At 39.7% G+C, this 21,007-nt stretch overlaps 1 protein-coding gene and 2 long non-coding RNA genes across 5 annotated transcripts in view; 2 read left to right on the forward strand and 1 right to left on the reverse strand.

Annotated features, from left to right (window-relative positions):
• Positions 1 to 21,007, reverse strand: part of LOC145425534 (uncharacterized) — a 273,752-nt gene that overhangs the window by 88,005 nt on the left and 164,740 nt on the right. The window lies entirely within an intron of this gene.
• Positions 3,591 to 6,750, forward strand: LOC113017515 (tripartite motif-containing protein 16-like). Its single transcript, XM_026160662.2, has one exon. The coding sequence runs from the start codon at positions 4,033 to 4,035 to the stop codon at positions 5,701 to 5,703; it is 1,671 nt and encodes a 556-aa protein (XP_026016447.2). The 5' UTR covers positions 3,591 to 4,032; the 3' UTR covers positions 5,704 to 6,750.
• On the forward strand, positions 15,637 to 19,177 carry LOC145425518 (uncharacterized). Of its 3 annotated transcripts, none has more exons than XR_013906230.1 (6): positions 15,637 to 15,713; positions 15,846 to 15,902; positions 16,480 to 16,536; positions 16,673 to 16,709; positions 17,032 to 17,134; positions 17,753 to 19,177. It is a non-coding gene; the product is annotated as an uncharacterized LOC145425518 (long non-coding RNA). The 3 variants fall into 3 exon arrangements; XR_013906229.1 differs by having other exon boundaries at positions 17,032 to 17,129; XR_013906231.1 differs by lacking the exon at positions 15,846 to 15,902 and having other exon boundaries at positions 15,648 to 15,713; positions 17,032 to 17,129.

Genomic DNA, 21,007 nt, shown 5'->3' on the forward strand with positions numbered 1-21,007 from the left:
CCAAATTTGACTTTGAAAACCTGACGACAGCTGGTTCAACCTCTGAGAGGAACACATGAAGCACATTGATTTTTTTCCAGGTTATAAAATGTTCCTGGCATTTTATTCTCATCTGAATATTGTGTTTGGCTTAAGGAATAAAAAGTATATATATTTATTTGTTTATTTCTGAATCACCATCATTTCTTGATGTTGCACTCTGAGATTATTTAACATTAAATACTCAAAATAAATCATAGAGTTGATATAAAGCTAAAAATATCTGATCAAATCATCCCATGCAGAAATCTTACAAACTGAATTTATAAGCAACAACAAAAACCTCTCACCAGCTTAACAGATGGATAAAACTAGAGTCCTCACTGCAGGGCCCGGGTCTAATTCTGCCTCCGACCATTTCCTGTGTCATTTCCCCTCACACTCTCATCACCCTCCTGTTTCCTTTCTGTGCTATCTAAAAAACAAAAATAAACAACATCTCAAAGCTGACTGTTTTCTTAGGAATAAAGAGGCATATTAATTAATTTGTTTAGAAATCAATTTTTTTTTTTTTGCTGTCTCATTTTGACATTATTTTATATAAAATATTGAAAGTAAATGGCACAATTAGCCAAATGGCACAAAATTGAAAATGGATTTAAAGTCTTTCTTTGAACATGAACCCTTTTGTAATCTCTGAAGAGGAAAACACATATCCCTGTTATGTAGCAAGAACAGCAGGCTAAACAAAGATACCCTGAGATATTGTATTCCTCTTCCTGATAGACAACAGTAAACCATTTAAAATATAAAATTAAAAATATTTGATCAAATCATTTCATGCGGGAATCTTACAAACTGAAAGCAACAACAACAACAACAACCTCTCACCAGCTTAGGTAAAGGAAGAAATTACAATGAAGGTAAAAATAAATACTTCTGTTGTCTCCTTCCTGGTGGTTTGAGAGTTCTTTTGAACTTCAGTGAAATTTACCAGTTATTAAAGTAAGAACGAGTCATTAGAACTCAGTTATGCTCACCTTCACCTTCACTGTCTGCCAGCTTCAAAGAAGCTTGCATAAAGTCTCTGTCTAAGCCGTCATAGTTGGAGGAGGGAGTGGGTTTGACTCACTGTCATTAACTCACTAACTCACTGTCAGACTGAATTGACAGTGTTGTTATAGTTAACCTGGCTGAGCAGATGACCAATGTAGTGAAGGTTATAGTCCTCACTGCAGGGCCTGGGTATGAATCTACCTCAAACCATGTCCTGTGTGTCATTTCCTCTTACACTCCCCACCCTCCTGTCTACTAAACACCACAACATTACTGCCAGCTTGATCATTAAGTACCCATACAGCCAGATCCATTTATTTGTTGTGTTTATTTGTTACGTTGAGCTGCAGATGATTCTGCTTGCACCATGTGACAAAACAGCCCAGTATTCAGCCTCATCTCCGTCACTGTGTCACAGCCGGAGGCCAAACCAGACAAACGGACTCAATTGCAGATACAAACAGAGTCACTGGGAAACATGATAACAAGACGTTATTTACAAACACAGAATCACAGCTATGATGTGACTATGAACTGTGAACCATGATGTACGTGAGATTCTAAGAAGTAGTTTAGCAAACGTGAACTGTACAACAAACATGAAGTACTAGGAAACTATACACATATGAATTCTGTGACGTGGGGAAAAGGGAAGTCAGGCTGAGGGAACAAAACCAGGAGACTTTTGAGTCACTGTAACGAGAGGAGATAAAGTTCAGAAGGTGTTTTTCTGCAGGTCAGGAAAGACCAAATATGGACAGGAACTGTGTTACTTATTGTAGGTGGAGGACTGGCATGAGAGGGGTAAGTGGTCCGAGTGAGGCGGTGATGGTTCCAGCCGGTGATGATCTGCAGATCATCACCGGCTGGATACCATGGTATACCACCGGTATGTGTACCACCGGTTGTATACACATGTGTATACACATGTGTATACACATGTGGTATATACACATGTGTATACACATGTGTATACACATGTGTATATACACATGTGTATACACATGTGGTATACCACATGTGTATTTTAGCGCCCTCTGTAGTTGAACTGTGGAAGTGAAACAGAGCCACAGCCTGCACACACACAGTTTAACACATCAGTAACTGCACAACATGCAGAGCAGGAGTGAACATGCTGCAACACTTCAAACTGATCATAACTGTGTCAATAAAACCATGAATGCTGCCAAACTGCTCAGTGTATGACTCAGACTGATAGCTGCTCCCTTCTCTCTGACACACTGTTGAGTATTTCATATATTTAACCACTTTAACAACGCTGACCTTTGACCTATTCTGGTATTAGTTACAGTTGTTATGGCGATCCTTGCTGACCTCTGATGTTAAAAACAGTATGAAGCTGTGAGCAGGTTAAGAGGCTCATATCTGAGCTGTTTCCTTCATTGATGTAGAGGTGTGTGTGTGTGTGTGTGTGTGTGTGTGTGTGTGTGTGTGTGTGTGTGTGTGTGTGTGTGTGTGTGTGTGTGTGTGTGTGTGTGTGTGCAGACAGTGAGCAAGAAGACGATGCAGAGGATGATGAAGGTGAAGACAGCAAAGAAAATGAAGGTCACCCTGAGGGTGGTGAAGGATGAGGAGAGGACAGATTTCTTACATTTCAATTCTTTAGCTTTTTTATACCAGGGGAATCATAAATACTTCAGTGATGTAAATAATGCTCTCAGAAGCTGGAAACTCCAAGCAAAACTCACTGAACCATAAATTACTGTAGATTACAATATGATGAGAAATGAGGCTGAAATGTGAGGAGGTTTCAGACGGTGCAGACTTATGGACGTATCATAGATTTGTATTAAATGTGGTTTATGAAACGTTCATTACTGCTTTGTAGATTTGCCCTCATTAACATACTGTCTGACCTGCTGACTTACACAGGTCAGCTTCACTGTTTGATTCTGATAGCTGAGCTGACACAGGCTCTGTGATCTGCTGTAGTTTGTTAGAAATACTTTGACTCACAGAAAAAGCTGCTCAGCTCTTGTTCTGGACACATTTGGGAGAGAACCTGCCTCTGTGTGTAACAGCGCCCCCTGCTGCTCTTGATGATAAATGTGCAGATGCTGATTCTTGCTGTGACTGTTGATCCGACTGGAAGTTCTGTGGTTACAGGTCCAGCTTCCTCCTGTGAAACCTGTACTAGTGAGCTGCTGTTACAGACCACCAAGTTCTAATATCCAGTATCTCCAGGTCACAAAGCTGCAGTCAGTCAGTGGAGACCTATTGACGGGTTCTCACATACCAGTATTTAGCCACGTCCCTGCTCAAGATGATTTTGTGTGATCAACTCGACCGTAATAACAGAAAAATACTTTTAAAGAAGGATCAGAGTTTCTTTTTATTCCTGTCAAACATTTATCACATTTTGTGGAGATGAATGTGTTTGAAAAACCTTTAATTTGTTTACTGACTCATATACCAACTACTACACCTGCTGCACCCTCTCACCTCTGATGGTGTTTGAGGGAGAGAAACAACTGAAATGAACATAAACTTAAATGCAACATAAGCATCATGTCAGTGGCTGCCTTATCTGTATGTTTAGGATCATTATCCTCCTGCATTGACTGAAACTGAAGGACTGTTTGTTAACTTCAGTGATAACTCTGACATTTCTGAACTGAAGTTTATTTATATAGAAGAAAGTGTTAACAAGCTTAAAAGTTGATGTGAGCAGTAAATAAAAAGGGTTAAACACACAGTATCGCTCTCTAACTGCTCCTCTTCCTGGAGTGAAGCACAGCCTGATAACCCTCCCTCTTCTTCCTGCTCTTAAACACAGCACCTCCTCTCTGTCCACGTGTTTCCTCGTTCCCTCCCCTTCAGATCTGCACTTTGAAGATGGGTGTAACCAACATGTGGTGACGTGTAAGAGCTGACAGGCTCCATTCACTGCAGAAACATGTTGTTGAGATCAGAGCTCAGACTAGTTTCAGTTATAAGGAAGAGAAACTCACACAGTCGCTGACACTGAGAGGAGAAATGGCACAGAAAGGAGTTCAGCTGGACCGAGAAACCTTCTCTTGTTCCATCTGTTTGGATCTACTGAAGGATCCGGTGGCTACAGCCTGTGGACACAGCTACTGCAGGAACTGTATTAAAAGTTTCTGGGATGAAGAGGACAGGAAGGGAATCCACAGCTGCCCTCAGTGCAGGAAGACTTTCACACCGAGGCCTGTCCTGGAGAAAAACACCATGTTAGCAGCTTTAGTGGAGCAGCTGAAGAAGACTGGACTCCAAGCTGCTCCAGCTGATCACTGCTATGCTGGACCTGAAGATGTGGCCTGTGATGTCTGCACTGGGAGGAAGCTGAAAGCCATCAAGTCCTGTTTAGTCTGTTTAATTTCTTACTGTGAGAAACACCTCCAACCTCACTATGATGTAGTTCAGTTTCAGAAACACAAGCTGGTGGCCCCCTCCAAGAAGCTCCAGGAGAACATCTGCTCTCATCATGATGAGGTGATGAAGATTTTCTGTCGTACTGATCAGCAGAGTATCTGTTATCTCTGCACAATGGATGAACATAAAGGCCATGAAACAGTCCCAGCTGCAGCAGAAAGGACTGAGAAGCAGAAGGAGCTCGAGGTGAGACGACTAAACATCCAGCAGAGAATCCAGGAGCGAGAGAAAGATGTGAAGCTGCTTCAACAGGAGGTGGAGGCCATCAATGGCTCTGCTGATAAAGCAGTGGAGGACAGTGAGAAGATGTTCACTGAGCTGATCCGTCTCCTCCAGAAAAGAAGCTCTGATGTGAAGCAGCAGGTCAGATCCCAGCAGGAAACTGAAGTGAGTCGAGTCAAAGAGCTTCAGGAGAAGCTGGAGCAGGAGATCGCTGAGCTGAAGAGGAAAGACGGCGAGCTGGAGCAGCTCTCACACACAGAGGATCACAACCAGTTTCTACACAACTACCCCTCACTGTCAGCACTCAGTGAGTCTACACACTCATCCAGCATCAATATTCGTCCTCTGAACTACTTTGAGGATGTGACAGCAGCTGTGTCAGAGACCAGAGATAAACTACAGGACATTCTGAGAAAGGAATGGACAAACATCTCATTGACAGTCACTGAAGTGGATGTTTTACTGTCACCAGCAGAGCCAAAGACCAGAGCTGGATTCTTAAAATATTCACATGAAATCACACTGGATCCAAAGACAGCACACAGATATCTGTTATTATCTGAGGGGAACAGAAAAGTAACATGTATGGAACAACAGTCTTATTCTGATCATCCAGACAGATTCACTGCATGGCTTCAGGTCCTGAGTAGAGAGAGTCTGACTGGACGTTGTTACTGGGAGGTGGAGTGGAGAGGGGGAGGAGTTCGTGTAGCAGTCGCATACAAGAATATCAGCAGAGCAGGGAGGGGCGATGAATGTTTATTTGGAAACAATAACAAATCTTGGGCATTATATTGTGACACAAACAGTTATATATTTCTGCACAACAAAGTCCAAACTGTCCTCTCAGGTCCTCGGTCCTCCAGAGTAGGAGTGTACCTGGATCACAGAGCAGGTATTCTGTCTTTCTACAGCGTCTCTGAAACCATGACTCTCCTCCACAGAGTCCAGACCACATTCACTCAGCCGCTCTATGCTGGACTTTATATTTGGTTAGTTGGATCCACTGCAGAGTTGATTAAAGTCAAATAGAGAAGACAGGTTCATGTTGATCCCTGACCATTATATGTACTTGTGTAGTTTCTAAATGAGGCTTTACATTTTAGAAGCTGAGAAGTTCAGTGGTCCATTGATGTGTGAAAATAATATTGCAGTGATTCAAACTGTACTTACATTTATATACCTTACATCAATATAAATCTGAATGTGTTCTTATGGCTGATAATCATGTGAGTTTAAATGATACTACTCTTCATATTCAGCATGTTTGAAATCTGTCATCAGTCTGGTTAGTGGTTTTATTCTGTAGTTGCTGTAGTGGGTTGTCAAATGCAATAATATATTGGAGCTGCAGTGATTCATCAGTTAGTCAATGATTAGAGAATTGATTGTTTTATCATTATTTTAGTCACATTTAAAGCTGGTTCCAGTTTCTGAAATGTGAAGATTGTTGATTTTCTTGATCATATATGACTGTAAATTTAATGTGTTTGAGGTTTGAACCCTTAAAATGTAATAAAAAATTTAATCTTTGAGGTTTTTTATATTGTTATTATTGTATCTAGAGTGATGACATTTAATGTCATTTTTCAGATACAGAGACACGTGAAGAAGCCAAATCACACAATAATGAAGTGAACACATTTATAGTCAGTGTTCAAGATGATGGATAGAAATGAAAATCATGGAGCATTTATGCATTTTTACGTCTGTGTCACAGAAACTGTTCAGCTATTCTCTGTTTATTAGTCTATTTATCAGGAACCTCTGTTGATTTTATATGTAAAGGATTTTTCTTCTATCACTGAACCTTTTAAGGGTTTTCTCATAGTAGTTTTGGGGAGTTTTTAATTAGATTTACAGCTTCAGAATAACTTTGTGATGTCAGATCAGAAAGTCTGTGTCCAACCCTGGTGTTTGATCAGATGTTTGATCCCTGCAGGGTTGGATTTTTTTCTATGAATGTTGAATTTGTTGTATTTGATTTGAGTTAGATTTTTACTGATGGATGATTCATTGTATAAAGTGGATCTACCAACAGTTTATTTCTTTGTTATTGTGATTAAAATGTCAAACAAATATATTTTCCACTTTTTGTGTGACAGAGGCAGGAATTTCTCTGTCCTGCATGTGGAGAAATCTGCTGTTAAATCAGAACATTAACAGGTTTCAGGTTTTGTTCAAACACATATTACTGTGTATCATGTGTCAGCAGGCATGTGTTAACAGGGACTATAAGACACTTTAGTGGCTTTAATGCATATTTATATGTTTAACACAGTCAGGTGCACAGGTTCTTTAGACTAAAAAGAGGGAGGAGATGTGCTTCCAAGATTTATTATCCAGACAGGGAAAGCAACTTCACATTCAACCATACAGGGAAGAGGAGTTCAGGACTGAGGCTTACCAGCAGGTGAGAATGGTCGACACAGAGGGAAGGCGGATCCATCAAATAAATAAATAAATAAGTAAAAATAGATCAACAGTAACACTGTTTCGTCTTCCGTGGACTCTGTATCTCCTGAATCAGATAACTCCGCTACTGTGTGTTTGAACTCTAAAGACATTATTCAGAGTGACACCTCGGTGTCAAGTTGAAACTGTCTTTGGCACCATTAACCTAGTTTGCCCAGTGACTGTTACTGCTCCTGAGCTCCGCTCTCCACTTCCAGTTCCTGTTCCCAGGGCAGCTCGGGCCAAGCTTTCCCTTGCACCCTTACAGTGCTAACAGAGACACTGACTCCTGCACCCGTTTCAGTTCCCTGGGTGGGAGCAGCAGAGGTCCAGCTAGCTCCTGCGCCTGCACGGGCTCCCAGGGTATAGGCAGGAACAACCCAGCTCGTCCCTGCGCCCGTATCTGTTCCTCGGATGGGGATGGCTGGTGTTCGGCCAGACCCAGTACCCATCCCTGTTCCCCAGAGGAGAGCAGCTAAGAGTCAGTTACCTGATTAGTTGCAAGTTCAACAACCATCATCACAACCACCACTACAACTTTTGTTTCAGCCATTAGCTCATATATCAGCTCAGTTTCCTGTTTTATCACCAGCTCAGCCTCTAATTCAGTTTCTAGTTCAGTTTCTAGCTCTATTACTTGTTCAGGCTTTAGCTCTGTTTCCAGGTCCCTCTCCAGCCCAGCCCTGTTCACTTGCTGCCATCCTCTGCTGAAAGCTCTGGTGAGCCCGTTCATCCACCACCTGCTCCACCATCTGCTCCATCGCCTGCGGCTGCCACGTTGCCATCTGGTCCAGTCTCGTCGGCTGTGGTTACCACACCATCGTCTGGTTCTGCACCCACCAAGCCTCCACCAGTACGCCCGGTGCCCGAGAATCATCGCCCACTTCCAGAAAACAACATGGATGTGCAGTTTTTCACTAAAACATGTTTTTATCTCAGATGTAAATTTATCCAGTGAATCGTTAAAGTGTGAAAAATTAGCTTGTTTGTCTTTTGTGACATAAACACTCAGTGTTCACAACACTCATGTGTGGAAATGTGCTGATAATGTGTGTTGGGAGCAGATAACAAGTTAAGACAGCCAGCAAATGTGTGCCCTCGATAGTTGTTCTTTTAACAATGCTGGTTAATTCTGTCGTGTTCATGTTGATTCTTAGTAGCAGTGTGTGGTCAGTGTGGTTTGTGCTCGGCTGCAGGGGAGGAGTGCAGCAGTGGGTTCAGGGTGTGGTGTCAGGGGATACTGGTTGTTACAACCAGCAAGCATCATCTAAACACACCTTCCCTCCTTTAAACAGCGAAACAAATGAGATTCATGGTACGATCCAGAGGATTTCTGAAACAGGTTTCCAGCCTTACATTTCCAGTTTGAATTAACGACACATTAGTGAATGCTCTTTATCAGCTTCCAGGCTCAAGCTGAATAAAGTGCACTTTGTTCTGTGTAACGCAAATGATGATGTGGTGCACAATTCCCTGGATCACAGCAAGTCTGTTGCACAAGAGGAGAAACTGCTGATGTGGGAAGCATAAAACAGGCGCGCACTGCTGAGTGTTTTTGTGTGATGGGGATGAAATAAGATGTGTTAACACTCACAGTCTGACCACTTGTGTCTCATAGCGATCGTGGAAAACACATGACATAAATGATATCATGACCCTGCTCAGTTGGTGGGTTTGGGCAGTGTGAATAACCCTCTCAAAGCTGCAGGGGAATAAGCAGGTGTAATGTTGTCACTACTGGAGGTGAAACATTGTCATTGTTTAAAGAGGGAGGATACTTACACACTTCATAAACCAGCATGAAGACTTTTTCCCAGAAACAGAGTTTTGATTGGTGGAATCGACAAACAGTTTGAGGCTGATTTGGCTGATATGGGTGAATATTGTGCAGATAATGATAATGTGAGACACTTACTGACATGTACAGATGGATTTTCTAAGTATGCATGCAGGTGTCTTCAAACCAAGGCAGGAGCATCTGTTGCATCTGCTTTTGAGGATGAGTGAGGGACGTGTACCTGTTAAACTTCCAACAGATGAAGGCGAGGAGTTTAATAATAAACATTTGCATCAGCTGATGGTTCAGTTTAACATCACACATTTCTTTGCATAAAGCCAGATTGAACCAAGAGTTGTGGAGCATTTTAAGAAAAGCTTTAAGGGCCGTATGTGAAAATACTTCACATCTGTTAACTTATGAAGACATGTAAACGTGGACCAGGACCTTGTGCTGTCAAGGCCAAGTGCTGCAGAGAGGGGGTTTGTCCAGGTGTGTGGTGGAGTGAGGAGAAGAACAACATGTCTAACCTTTCCTTTCCTTTTTCAGAGCAGAGGTGCAGACAGGAGGGCAGGCGGGTGAGTTTTCAGACTTACTCCGGGAAGCTGAGAGGAAGAGCAGCAGCAGCGAGCAGGTAAGTTTCCAGCAGGCAGTGAACAGACAGAGGACCAGCATCAAAATTTCCCCTCAGAGGTGAAACAAGATCATTATAAAGAAGACTTTAACACATTGTAAAGGCGGCACCACAGAAGAGGGAGACTTTAATGTGGCCGATACGCAGAGGTGGCAAAAGTACACACATGTTGTACTTAAGTAGAAGTACAGATACCTGTGTTAATTTAATTTAATTTAATTTCTATTGAGAGCTTCAGTAGATTTTCTGAATGTACAGGCTGTGATCAGCTGACCTGCTGCTCTTTGTGGATTTACACAAGTGAATTCAACCAGATGTCAGCAGATGTTTTATGAGTTGAACAGGCTGATTTCCATCCTCTACACTGACAGTAAATTGTTTATGCTGTCTTTATATTAGACACTATTCAGCTGGTATGAAGGTGGAATTCAGTGAATCTTAGCATCATGAGCTTAACTGCAAATTCATCTCTGCTACACTTGATGTAACCAAACTGAGCATGAAGCCACAGCCACTGTGCAGCAGTCACACACTGTTCTGTACTTAAATCCATCACAGTGCAGCAAACTAACCTGTTTATGCTGCACTAACCTGCAACCTTTAAATAAACCAGTTATTCTGCCTCAGTTTGTTTAGCAGCACGTTTCAGAATATGAAAAAACATGATGTCACATGTACAGACCCAATATCTGATTTAAAAACTGAGCTTTAAATGTTACAGGTAAGCTTTACTCCCTCCCTGTGAAACACAGCAGCTGGACCTTTAGCTACAACTCACTGTGAGACAAACTGCACATGAACAGTTTGTATGTTTTTTGATGTTTGAGCTGATAGAAACGTTGTATTAGAAACAAACTCACACTTAAAGTTTGATGCTTGAAGGCTGTCTTCATCCTGCTCTCTCAGTCTTTGTGTCATCACCCAAAAGTTCAATGTTGCAGTGAAACAGAATTTACAAAGTAAAAGACAAAAACAAAAAACGACATGAACTGATCCATATCAGTTTCTAACAATATTGAACACAGGCTGCAGCTGGACGCTGACAGGTAACATATTTTTCACCTGCTGTCTCCTGTATGTGGAGCAGTACTGTAAACAAACACTGAAGCCCAATTCGATCAGAGTAGGAACAGAAATGTGCTATGGGGTGCTCTTGATAACTGTTTTTGTCATGTAACTGGATTGCACTTTGTCAGGCCTCTACCCTAAGACTAGACCATCCTGGGTGTCGCACCTGCAGGCTAAACTCCTGCTGGTCTAGCTCTTAGGGTCACTGAGGCACGCAACCCCCCCCCCCCCCCCCCCGGACCACATTAAGGTGGTAATCCGTCAGGGGGAAAACGGAAAAACAAAACAACAAACAATAAAATAAAATATTCCTCATCAGATCCTAAACTAAAAACACTAATTAGATGCCCTATATTAAATACATCCAAGCCCAACAGTAATACTTCTTACTATTGCCAATATTAACTAAACTAAAAAGGGTAGGCAATGTTATTAAAAAATGCAGTTCACCAAGTCTTAAAAAAGTAAAACTCTAAAATAGAATTAAAAAATAAAATAAAAGAAAGAATAAATTAAACTATCCATCCAGATCTTTACAACCAGCAACATAAAATCCATCTTTATTGAATGGCCTAATTCTCAAATACATTTGTAAAATAAAGTAAGAATAAAATAAGATTTCTCAATATAGCCAATATTTACAAAACTAAAAAGGGTTGGCATAGTAATTAAAAACACAACAATTCACCATGTGTTTCAGGTTTTGCTTTAAGCTCATTTGTTTTGCAAGGAACTGAAGTCTGTTTGCAACTAAACAGCTCCACTCTCCTGTCTCCTCAGTCCACTACAACAACAGTCTCCTGTTCACCTTTCCAAAAAACTCTTACAGATTCATCCATATCCAGCATATTTGTTATGGACTTCTCATGGACCAAGGTCACCAAATTCCTCTTTCTCTTATGTCACAAAACTAAATAATCTTTGCTAAAATTGCTAATTGCTAAAATTATACAATATCCTGCAGGTACCCGTCTCAAAGGTATGGACACCCACAGTGTGTCTCTTTCCCTCTCTCTGTCTACAAAGCACCTAAAAAAAACCTGAAACCTTTTTGTTAAATATTTGGTAGTCGAGTTGTTTATGATGTTTATTTATGTCTGGGATCATTTATAAGAACAGTCGTCTCAAAGATGTCAACATCTGAACAGGCACTCAAACCACAAACCTGCAGATTATCAGTCTGCTGCTCTGACTTTATCTCAACAGTTAAACATAGCAGAGCAGATCTGCCGCTGAACTCAAACCAAGTAAAACGAGGTTCTTTTCATTCATATTCAGGTTTCCTCAGTTTCTTACTCGGATTCACCTCTTGCTCGTTATGACTCCATCTTTTATATACAGTCTATGAAGTAGTCCTGGTGTAGCTTACCTGCTCAGAGGTGGGTTTTTTCTATACATGAAATTATGACCTGAGTAACTCTGTGTAACTAACATTTTAGTTTATTTCTGATCAGTTATGAATATTTTCATGTCATTTACAGCAACTGCTGATCAGCTTCAATCTCACAGACCGACAGCAGCAGAAAATGGAGAAAGGACCGGTTTCTGCATTTTAACCACCAGATGGTGGTATTGGATTGCATTTGTCCATGTAGTCAACAGCAGTAGATAAGAGAACTATTTTCATTAGATTGTTGTATAAACCTACACAATCTGTAATATTATGTAAATGTTTTTTATTTGTTTTGCACACAGCATCCAAAGTGTGCGAAACCTGGAGCTGCAGTTCATTCCTGTGATGCATAAATACCTGCAGCTCACTAGATCTGTGTATTTCTAAACGATTTACTGATTTATTTGATATATGACTGTTCCTTTAATGCTTCATTGTGTTTTACACAATGCTATTGAGAAAGTTACTTGTGTTGGGATGAACTGAGAAGGAGTAAAAACATTTTGACTCATGACAAACAAAGAGGAAATGTCACAAAAAAGCTCCAAAGTCTCATGTGTAAAACATGTTCTTGTTTTTGAATCTGATATTTACAATAATTTGTGCTGGGAACATAAACTGTCTCAAAATAGTTATAATAATAATAATATAATGAGGAAAAAGAGCAATGAACTAATGATGTCACATGTACATGCTAGAATGGCTTAATGGTGATTGGGAGCTCAAAACCTTTTAGAATCGAAGGGAAAACCCAACAACGGCACCCTGGGAATTTCACCCAGACAATATTTTGTTTCAAAACATGTTAATTATCAAGAAGTAACTCAGGTACGTTATACTTGAGACAGACGTGTTTCAGTGTAAACAATTTGCTGAGAGCCATTTAAAATACATCACATAAAAAGAGCTGAGGATTCAACTGCACATGTGCTGTAAATTAAGAGCTGCGGCTTACTAGTGGGTGAATGGGATGCCATGTAGACAAACTGGTGAGATTGTGATTACAGATGTGCAAAATTTTATAAACCTGTTGTGAGAAATCACTTGGTTTTTTGTTTTTCTTTTTTTGTGTGTGTGTGTGTGTGTGGGGGGGGGGGGGGGTTCTACTAGCAGCTGTACAAAAGCACTTGAAGCTTTTGAAATGTTAGCGTAAATGTTTTAATCATAGTCTAAATTTCTCCGGAAGCTGCTGAGATTATATAAAGTCCAGCAGGTAAGCAGAGAGCAACTGTTCTTTGTGTGCTTCACACTGAAAACAAACTGTGAATACGTTGCAATATTTTTCTAAACAGAAGCAGTGTTTACAACTGCACTGGTTATTCAAGCTGCATTAATTTATAATTTGAACTCATTTCCATTGAATATCAAAATAATTTAAAACCGGACTGTTGTAATAATTTATTTTAAGGCATTTCTAGTTGTGGTGATCTTAGTTTGTATTTGATTCTGTGCTTGTTTTGGTGTTATTTATTTATTTATTTTTTTGGTTAAGGTCTGGTGACAGATACAAATGAAAAAACTATGTGTAAAACTCTGTGCTCAAGTTCTCTGGCTCTATGTGACTTTCAACTTACAAGTATGAATTTTAACCCAATGTTACTTCCTTTCAGCTGATTGGTTGTCATGTCAATCCCCAATTTAACAATCCAACAAAGAAACAGATTGTTGGGCTGTTGGAGCAGTGCTTCATTGAGATTCAGGTCCAGTAAGTAATAAAAGATAAGGTAAAGGTAAAGGTAAAAGGGTAATACAGTTTGAAGATGGAGGATCTCTATACGAATATCCCATAAGGCTCACACAAGCTAGGTCCCTTAACTTTCGGTAGCTGGTGAAAGGATAAAGTTGTGGTATATGTGACTGCTGAGCTCTGTCGTTTCTTTTTTTTTGTTGTTTTTTTTGCGGCAGGTCTATGTCCATAGAGCCATTGAAAAGGCTCTGGAAGTCTCTGTATAAGCACGTAAAACTGTGACACAAAAAATTCACAGAACTCGGACATGCACAAAATGTTTCACCTTCATGTGCTGTCTGATTGGATTGTTGAATTTGTGATTGACATGACATTGACCAATCAGCTGAAAAGAAGAAAAAAATATGTTAAAATTCGTACTCCTAAGTTGAAAGTCACACGCAGCCAGGGAACATGAGGACAGAGTTTTACATGTAGTTTTTTGCTTTGTATCTGTAACCAGACCTTACCAAAAACAATTTGTAACTCGTGTAAATATTTTTTACAAACACACATATTCTCATTTATAGATGCACAAACATAAAAATGTCAGATATTTTTGTTTACACAGTTACAAAACTCAATTCATATTTGCATGCATTTGATTTACAAGTACAAAATATTTATGACCACAACTTGAGCCCATATCTGTGTTTGTCTGCATCTTCAAGGCGTGTTGAGGAGGTAATTTTGCCATTTAAATCAGCTGTGTTGGATCAAGAACACATCTAAAACCTGCAGGTCACCGGCACTCGAGGCCTGGAGTTGCCTACCCCCCAGGGTCCTCCATTCCTGCCTGCTGCACACAACAAACATGACAACTAATATTTTTTCAGTTACAGTCTGACTTCCAGTTTCTACATATTCAGTCCATTCTGCCAACTCTAAGATTGCACTTTTTTATGTATGTTATAGTCTCATGTTTTCATAAGCATCAAAGGGCTCAGCCACACCTCCTCACTGAGGTAAAGTTTTAGTTCTTCCTCTCTCAGACATGCTCTGACAGGTTTAGGAAATCTCTCTTAGTGATAATAATAACAACTTATTATTATTTGGGACATTTTGAATGAAGGGTTTGCATATTTTAATATCATGTTAGGTATAATATATAATAAGTACCATTCTGATTTTCACTCAAACAAAAAAGTTCATGTGACAGTCATGTGTATATATATTTAGAATTCTGCTGATATAAGTAATCATTATTACCGTAGGTGCATTTTCTTTAAGCATTCACATGTTTTCTATCTAAATGCTAACAAAGCACATTTTCAAACCACAAGCGGACTTTCTGATCAGCTGAGCTGAGTGCAGCTGATCAGAAAAATGCTGAGAGAGCGCTTCCCGCACACATGACAAAACTTTGGCGCTTTACTTTGGCAGGAGATCGTGATCAGACACAAGCAAACATGCAGACCGCGTAGTCCACAAGACAGAAATAAAAAGTAAAATGTGTTTGTCACAGATGGAGTACAATTCAAAGATAAAAACAGATCAAATCTGTTCTGTACATACGATCATGTTTTTAAATGTTTATACCGTTAATAAAAGATTTTGTGTTTTGTGTAAAACGCGAACAAAAACACATATCCTTAAATCAAAATCGAGAAACGATGTTTTGAAAACGCTGATAATCCCCATACAGTTACGCGAGGGAAGAAGAAAACTACCCTTTACTTGTATTTAAGATTAAAGACTAAATATTAGCAGAATTATGAATCTGATTAGTCACGTAGGTCAGCTGATGTGACGTATCAGATATGTTGGGTTGGTAGAAGCTCATTACACACATAAACTTTTGTAAGATTGGCCACTCCCACTGGGGGGTGGCTGCTACTCTTGGCTTTTGCGTTTGGCTTTTGACTGCAAGCACCGCCCCTCTGGTTGTGCATTTATACACAACCAGAGGGGCTCGAGCAGAATACGTGGTAATTCGTTTTCTCATCATACAAAGTTCTGTTGTTCCACTGGCTGCCTTTTCACACTGGAGGTAATTATTATTATTATTATTATTATTATTATTATTATTATTATTATTATTATTATTATTATTATTGTTATTATTATTGATATTATTAATAACAATAATAATAAGATATTATTTTCTTGAATACTATTACAGATATTTTGGGTTGATGACCCTTCGTCTTGATGCCAGAGTGAAAAAGAAACTGAAAAAGTAACACAGTCATGTGTGTCACACTGTTTGTCAAAGTCAAGTCAAAGTCAACTTTATTGTCAATTCTGCCACATGTACAGGACATACAGAGAATAGAAACTTCGTTACTCTCAATCCCTAGATAAAATAGAAAATGAACATTTAAATATAAGAGTGATTAAAAATGCAAGTAAAATATTTTAAAGTAAAAAAATTAAATAAATATAATACAATTTTACATATAACAAGAAAGCTATACAATATACAATATAAGGGTAAATGACATTGAGTGCAAACCAGGCAGAGTAGTGCAAATAGGCAAATAGTGCAAATGGAGATTTAGTAATGTACGGTATGAGATAGTGTAACACAAAGTCTTATGAGGTAATGTGGTGTCTGTGGCCTTCAGAATGTCAGAGGAAATGAAACTGTACTTTACCAAAGTTATGGAGTGTGTATTTGGAGGGAAACCCAGGCATTTTATTCAAGTATTATATGCCCTGGCACAAAAACAGTTTTACTGCATATTCTCTGGAACATGTTTGTGCTTTTATTCTCTGTTTAAAGAATTAAGATTGATTAATTTGTTTTTTGGAAGCCCTCAGAGAAGGAAGAATCAGACTTCAACTGTCCAGACTCAGGACTGATGACTCGGGTCAGTAGCTGTGTGAGGTGACAACTAGTGACAACTAAAATAACAAATTCCATTCCCCCGCATGCTCCAGAGTAGTGGTATGACCCAATTTGCAGATTTCCACATAGGCTTGCTCTGACTGTTTTCCACCTTTTAGCTCGTCAACCAAGGGACTGGGAGCAGCTGCCACTGAGGTAAATCAGAAAACAAAGAAAGATTAAATAATACGTGTGACAGTGGAAACTAAAATGTGCGCAGATTTTTAGAATACAGTTTAATGTGATTGTATAAGTAAATTAATGCTAAACCTAAACCAATTCTTTATTACTCTGTAAATTAAATCCTATATTTAAAGAACGAAACATATATGTGTAGTGTTATGGTTAAGCCTCTACTGCAACACTGATGTTCAATAGATATTACCACTGTGTAGCTGTAACTGCAGCCATCACAAGTATATCCAGTTATCCTAAAATTAACATTAAAAATGTTTTAACTTTAATTATTTAACTTTAGAACATCTGTGAGGTACACCTGAGGGGGATCTTTGGTTGCCAGTCTTGAGGAACACCAGCACATATCCAAACATGAAAGATGGAATGTTGTGGAGAAAAGTGAGGTGTGTGTGTGTGTGTGTTGCAGCCAAACTTCAGGAATAAAGTCAATTTTCGCATCATTAATAGTAGATAAGTTTCCATGTTTAAAGGACTGCCATGGCACAGGATATGTAAGTATCTACACTTCAGTGGATACACACAACAATTAAAAAAAACCTAAATACTGGTCAGTTTTTCAAAAGGTATACTGAGTGTCATTGTGATTATAAAAATAAATATACAGTTTGTATGTACTCAATTTCCATATCTTTAAAAAATGTACGCACATTATATGTCACTCATCCAAGTGACTTCTTCAGTCATATGCACATTAGAGATGGATAAATAATAACATTTAAATCTATTGCAAAGTTAGCAAAAAGGTTTGTACAACCTTGTGACAGTATGAAGTGTGTGAAACATGATACTTGATCTTGGCTTAGTCAATCTCCTAACAATTAATTGCAACCATTCACAACCACAGACTGGTCTGCTTCATTACAGTTTTCTCCTCTGAGCAAATGTCAAGTATAGTGTTGAAGGTTAGTGCTCCAGGATTACAGACAACCTGACATTAACCAAACAACTGCAGATATTCTTTTAAATGTAACTTTACTGACCTTTTTCCTTTGTTTAAAAAGACGGATGCGTGGTTGGCCCTGGCAGAACTCATAGTTCAGCAACTGGATTTCTGGAGCAGTGTCTACGGAATGTCATGAAAAAGGCTTCTTCTATCAGGAAGAAGAATTCACTAAAGGACCAATAGAAGGTAATTTGTTTCTGCTTTTTGCAGCAGTCTAAGGTCTGTTGATGGCAGCTTCAAAGCATTTTTTGTTTTTGATGCAAGTTACCCAAAGTGACGCGCCCAGGTTTCGGAATTCCTTCACACTGTCATCTATCCCAGGACATGAATCAAATATGATGAAATGAATGAGGGGTCATTTAGCTTTGATGGAAGTGTAAAATGTTGATCATAAAGGTGCATGAAATGATCTGAGAGGGAGATGCCCTCTTGCCACTTTTCTAAAGTGTTGATGTATGTTAAGTACTGAGATAATCATCAATTCATCAGTTTTTTTTTAAAGTTCTGAGTTTTTACATGTAATTTGTTCTTGTGTATTAACATGTACATGTGCTGTAACCAAAGACTGATTTGAAGTAATGGATATAATATGAAGAATTATATACTTTTTTGTTACTTGCATTTTACTTTCATTGATTTATTTTTCATGAATGTTGCTGTCTATGTTCATGTATCATATGGCAATAAAAGTAGTTTTGAGAAAATCTAGTTTTTATATGAATTTTAAAGTTAGCAGAAATATTAATTCAAATGCTAATGGTAATATAACCCTTGTGATGGGTGCTGAGTTTTGAGTCAATTTTGTATATTAGCCTCAGCTGTAAACACTGGTCAATTTAACCCAATTTTTGGATAGTTATCCTTACCCAGTGTCCTGGGTCAAACCAATAACCCAACCCAATAACAAATTGGGTTATTTTTAGCCCAGCATTTTTCAGAGTGTACACTTGTGTAACACAAATGAGACTCTTCAGAAACATCTAAATTAAATCTTCAGTTTAGAGCAGGTAATGTCACTGATCAAACTTCCTGGAGCACTGCAGAAATCAAAGTTGGTTTTGCATGAGACAATCAATAAACTGTAAAGCCAGTTACTGAAATGAACAGAAGAAACCCTCAAAGAAAGACATGAGGACAAAGCAAAAAGGGCAAAAAAAAAAAAAGGCAAAACAGCAGCTCTTCTGTAAATATAGCTGCCCTGTTGAAAATCTGTTAACTGTCCATTCAGGCCTAGAATTCTGATCAAACGGCATCACCGAATTCAATAACAAAGAGTCTAATAAGAGGCTTCTGAAGCTACAACCAGCAATCGATGGATGGCTTCAAAGGGAGAAATCTGCAGTAAATCTCTAAAAAAACATGAGTAGCACTATTCAGCAAAAATGCAGCAAGTTCAAACTGAGGCAGCAGGGACGTGTGTGACCGAAAGCCCGGATGCGTATGAGGGTTATTCAGCGTAGCAACATGTGATTGGCTTTTTAAATTTTTTTTAAAATTTCAGTCTGAATGTTTTACTCATAATCTACATTTCTGGAGTTGGCGTGATTACATTTTAAATGTTGTAAAGTCCTGCAGGTAAAAAGATGCTTAATGTCGATTTTGCACTGAAATATTTTTTTCTGTATTTCTTTCTTTTTTAAAACATTGCTCTCACTCAAGGTTTGTATATTTCTTGCTCTTGAACATATGCTGCTTCTCATCTTGGATGTCACACTCCTGAAAACGGGGGAGAATCACGTGAGTTATTTTCAGTTTCTTCTCTCATGGAGTAGTTTAATGCAATCAAAAATGAACATAAGTATTTTACAGGACTGCAGTGCATTATCTAACTGCAGAAAAGCGTTAGATGATGAACTATACAACTAAAGGGTAAATAGAAAAATAATTAGTATAAAAACAAACAAGCAGAGGCACCTTTATCTGAAGCACAAGCTCAAGATTTTCATCAAAGCCTCCTCACCCTGTGGTCTTGGGCTGAGGAGGCTGGATTCTGTTGCATTTGTACAGAACAGAACAGAATCGTGTTTATTGGCCAAGTATATGTGCAGACACATACAGGGAATTTGGTTCCGGTAGATGGTGGCTCTCAAGCACAGCAATGTAAATCACACACACACACACACACGTGTCTATATATACGCATTACACATACATACACAAGCTGTGAAAACCAACTATAAATAACGAATCTAAACTTATATACATAAAATACAGAAATGAATGAGGTGGAATGAATACTACAAAATGTACATAAGGTGCAGCTGCAGTCTGGCAGGGGGAGCAGTGTGACAGGTCAACTGTTTAGAAGGGAGATGTCGAGGGGAAAGAGACTGTTCCTGTGTCGGGTGGTCCTGGTCTGCAGGCTTCTGTACCGTCTGCCAGAGGGCAGCACATCAAAAAGTCTGTGTGCAGGGTGTGAGGGGTCTGTGATGATTTTCCCTGCCCGTTTCCTGGTTCTTGAGAGGTACAGATCCTGGATGGAGGGCAGGGGGGCGCTGATGATCCTTTCTGCTGCCCGTACAGTCCGCTGCAGTCTGCTCCTGTCCTGTTTAGTGGCTGCTCCATACCAGACTGTGATGGAGGAGCACAGGACAGACTCAATGACCGCAGTGTAGAACTGGATCAGCAGCTCCTGTGGAAGACTGTACTTCCCCAGTTGTCTCAGGAAGTACATCCTCTGCTGGGTCTTTTTGAGGATGGAGTTGATGTTGGTCTCCCACTTCAGGTCCTGGGAGATGGTTGTACCCAGGAACTTGAAGATCTTCACAGTCGACACAGGGCTGTCTGATATGGTGAGGGGGAGCAGAGTTGAGGGATGTCTCCTGAAGTCCACTGTCATCTCTACAGTCTTAAGAGTGTTCAGCTCCAGATTGTGCTGACTGCACCAGAGTACCAGCCGCTCAACTTCCTGCCGGTATGCAGACTCATCACCATCTTGAATGAGGCCAATGACAGTGGTGTCATCTGCAAACTTTAGGAGTTTGACAGCCGAGTTCTTGGAGGTGCAGTCGTTAGTGTAGAGGGAGAACAGTAGTGGTGAGAGGACACATCCTTGAGGGGCACCAATACTGAGGGACCGGGTTTCAGAGGTGATCTCCCCCAGCCTCACTTGCTGCTTTCTGTCTGTCAGGAAGCTGGTGATCCACTGACAGGTAGCTGGTGACACGCTGAGCTGGGAGAGTTTGGAGGAAAGAAGTTCAGGCACAATGGTGTTAAAAGCTGAACTAAAGTCCACAAACAGGACCCTGGCATAAGTTCCCGGGCGGTCAAGGTGTTGCAGGATGTAATGCAGCCCCATGTTCACTGCATCATC

This window comes from Astatotilapia calliptera, chromosome 3 (genome assembly GCF_964374335.1).
Source record: "Astatotilapia calliptera chromosome 3, fAstCal68.1, whole genome shotgun sequence".
NCBI classification, from domain to species: Eukaryota; Metazoa; Chordata; class Actinopteri; order Cichliformes; family Cichlidae; genus Astatotilapia; species Astatotilapia calliptera.

Bases quoted from the DNA above. Each gene is read 5' to 3' on its own strand.
- LOC113017515 (XM_026160662.2), top strand. From the start codon at position 4,033: ATGGCACAGAAAGGAGTTCAGCTGGACCGAGAAACCTTCTCTTGTTCC.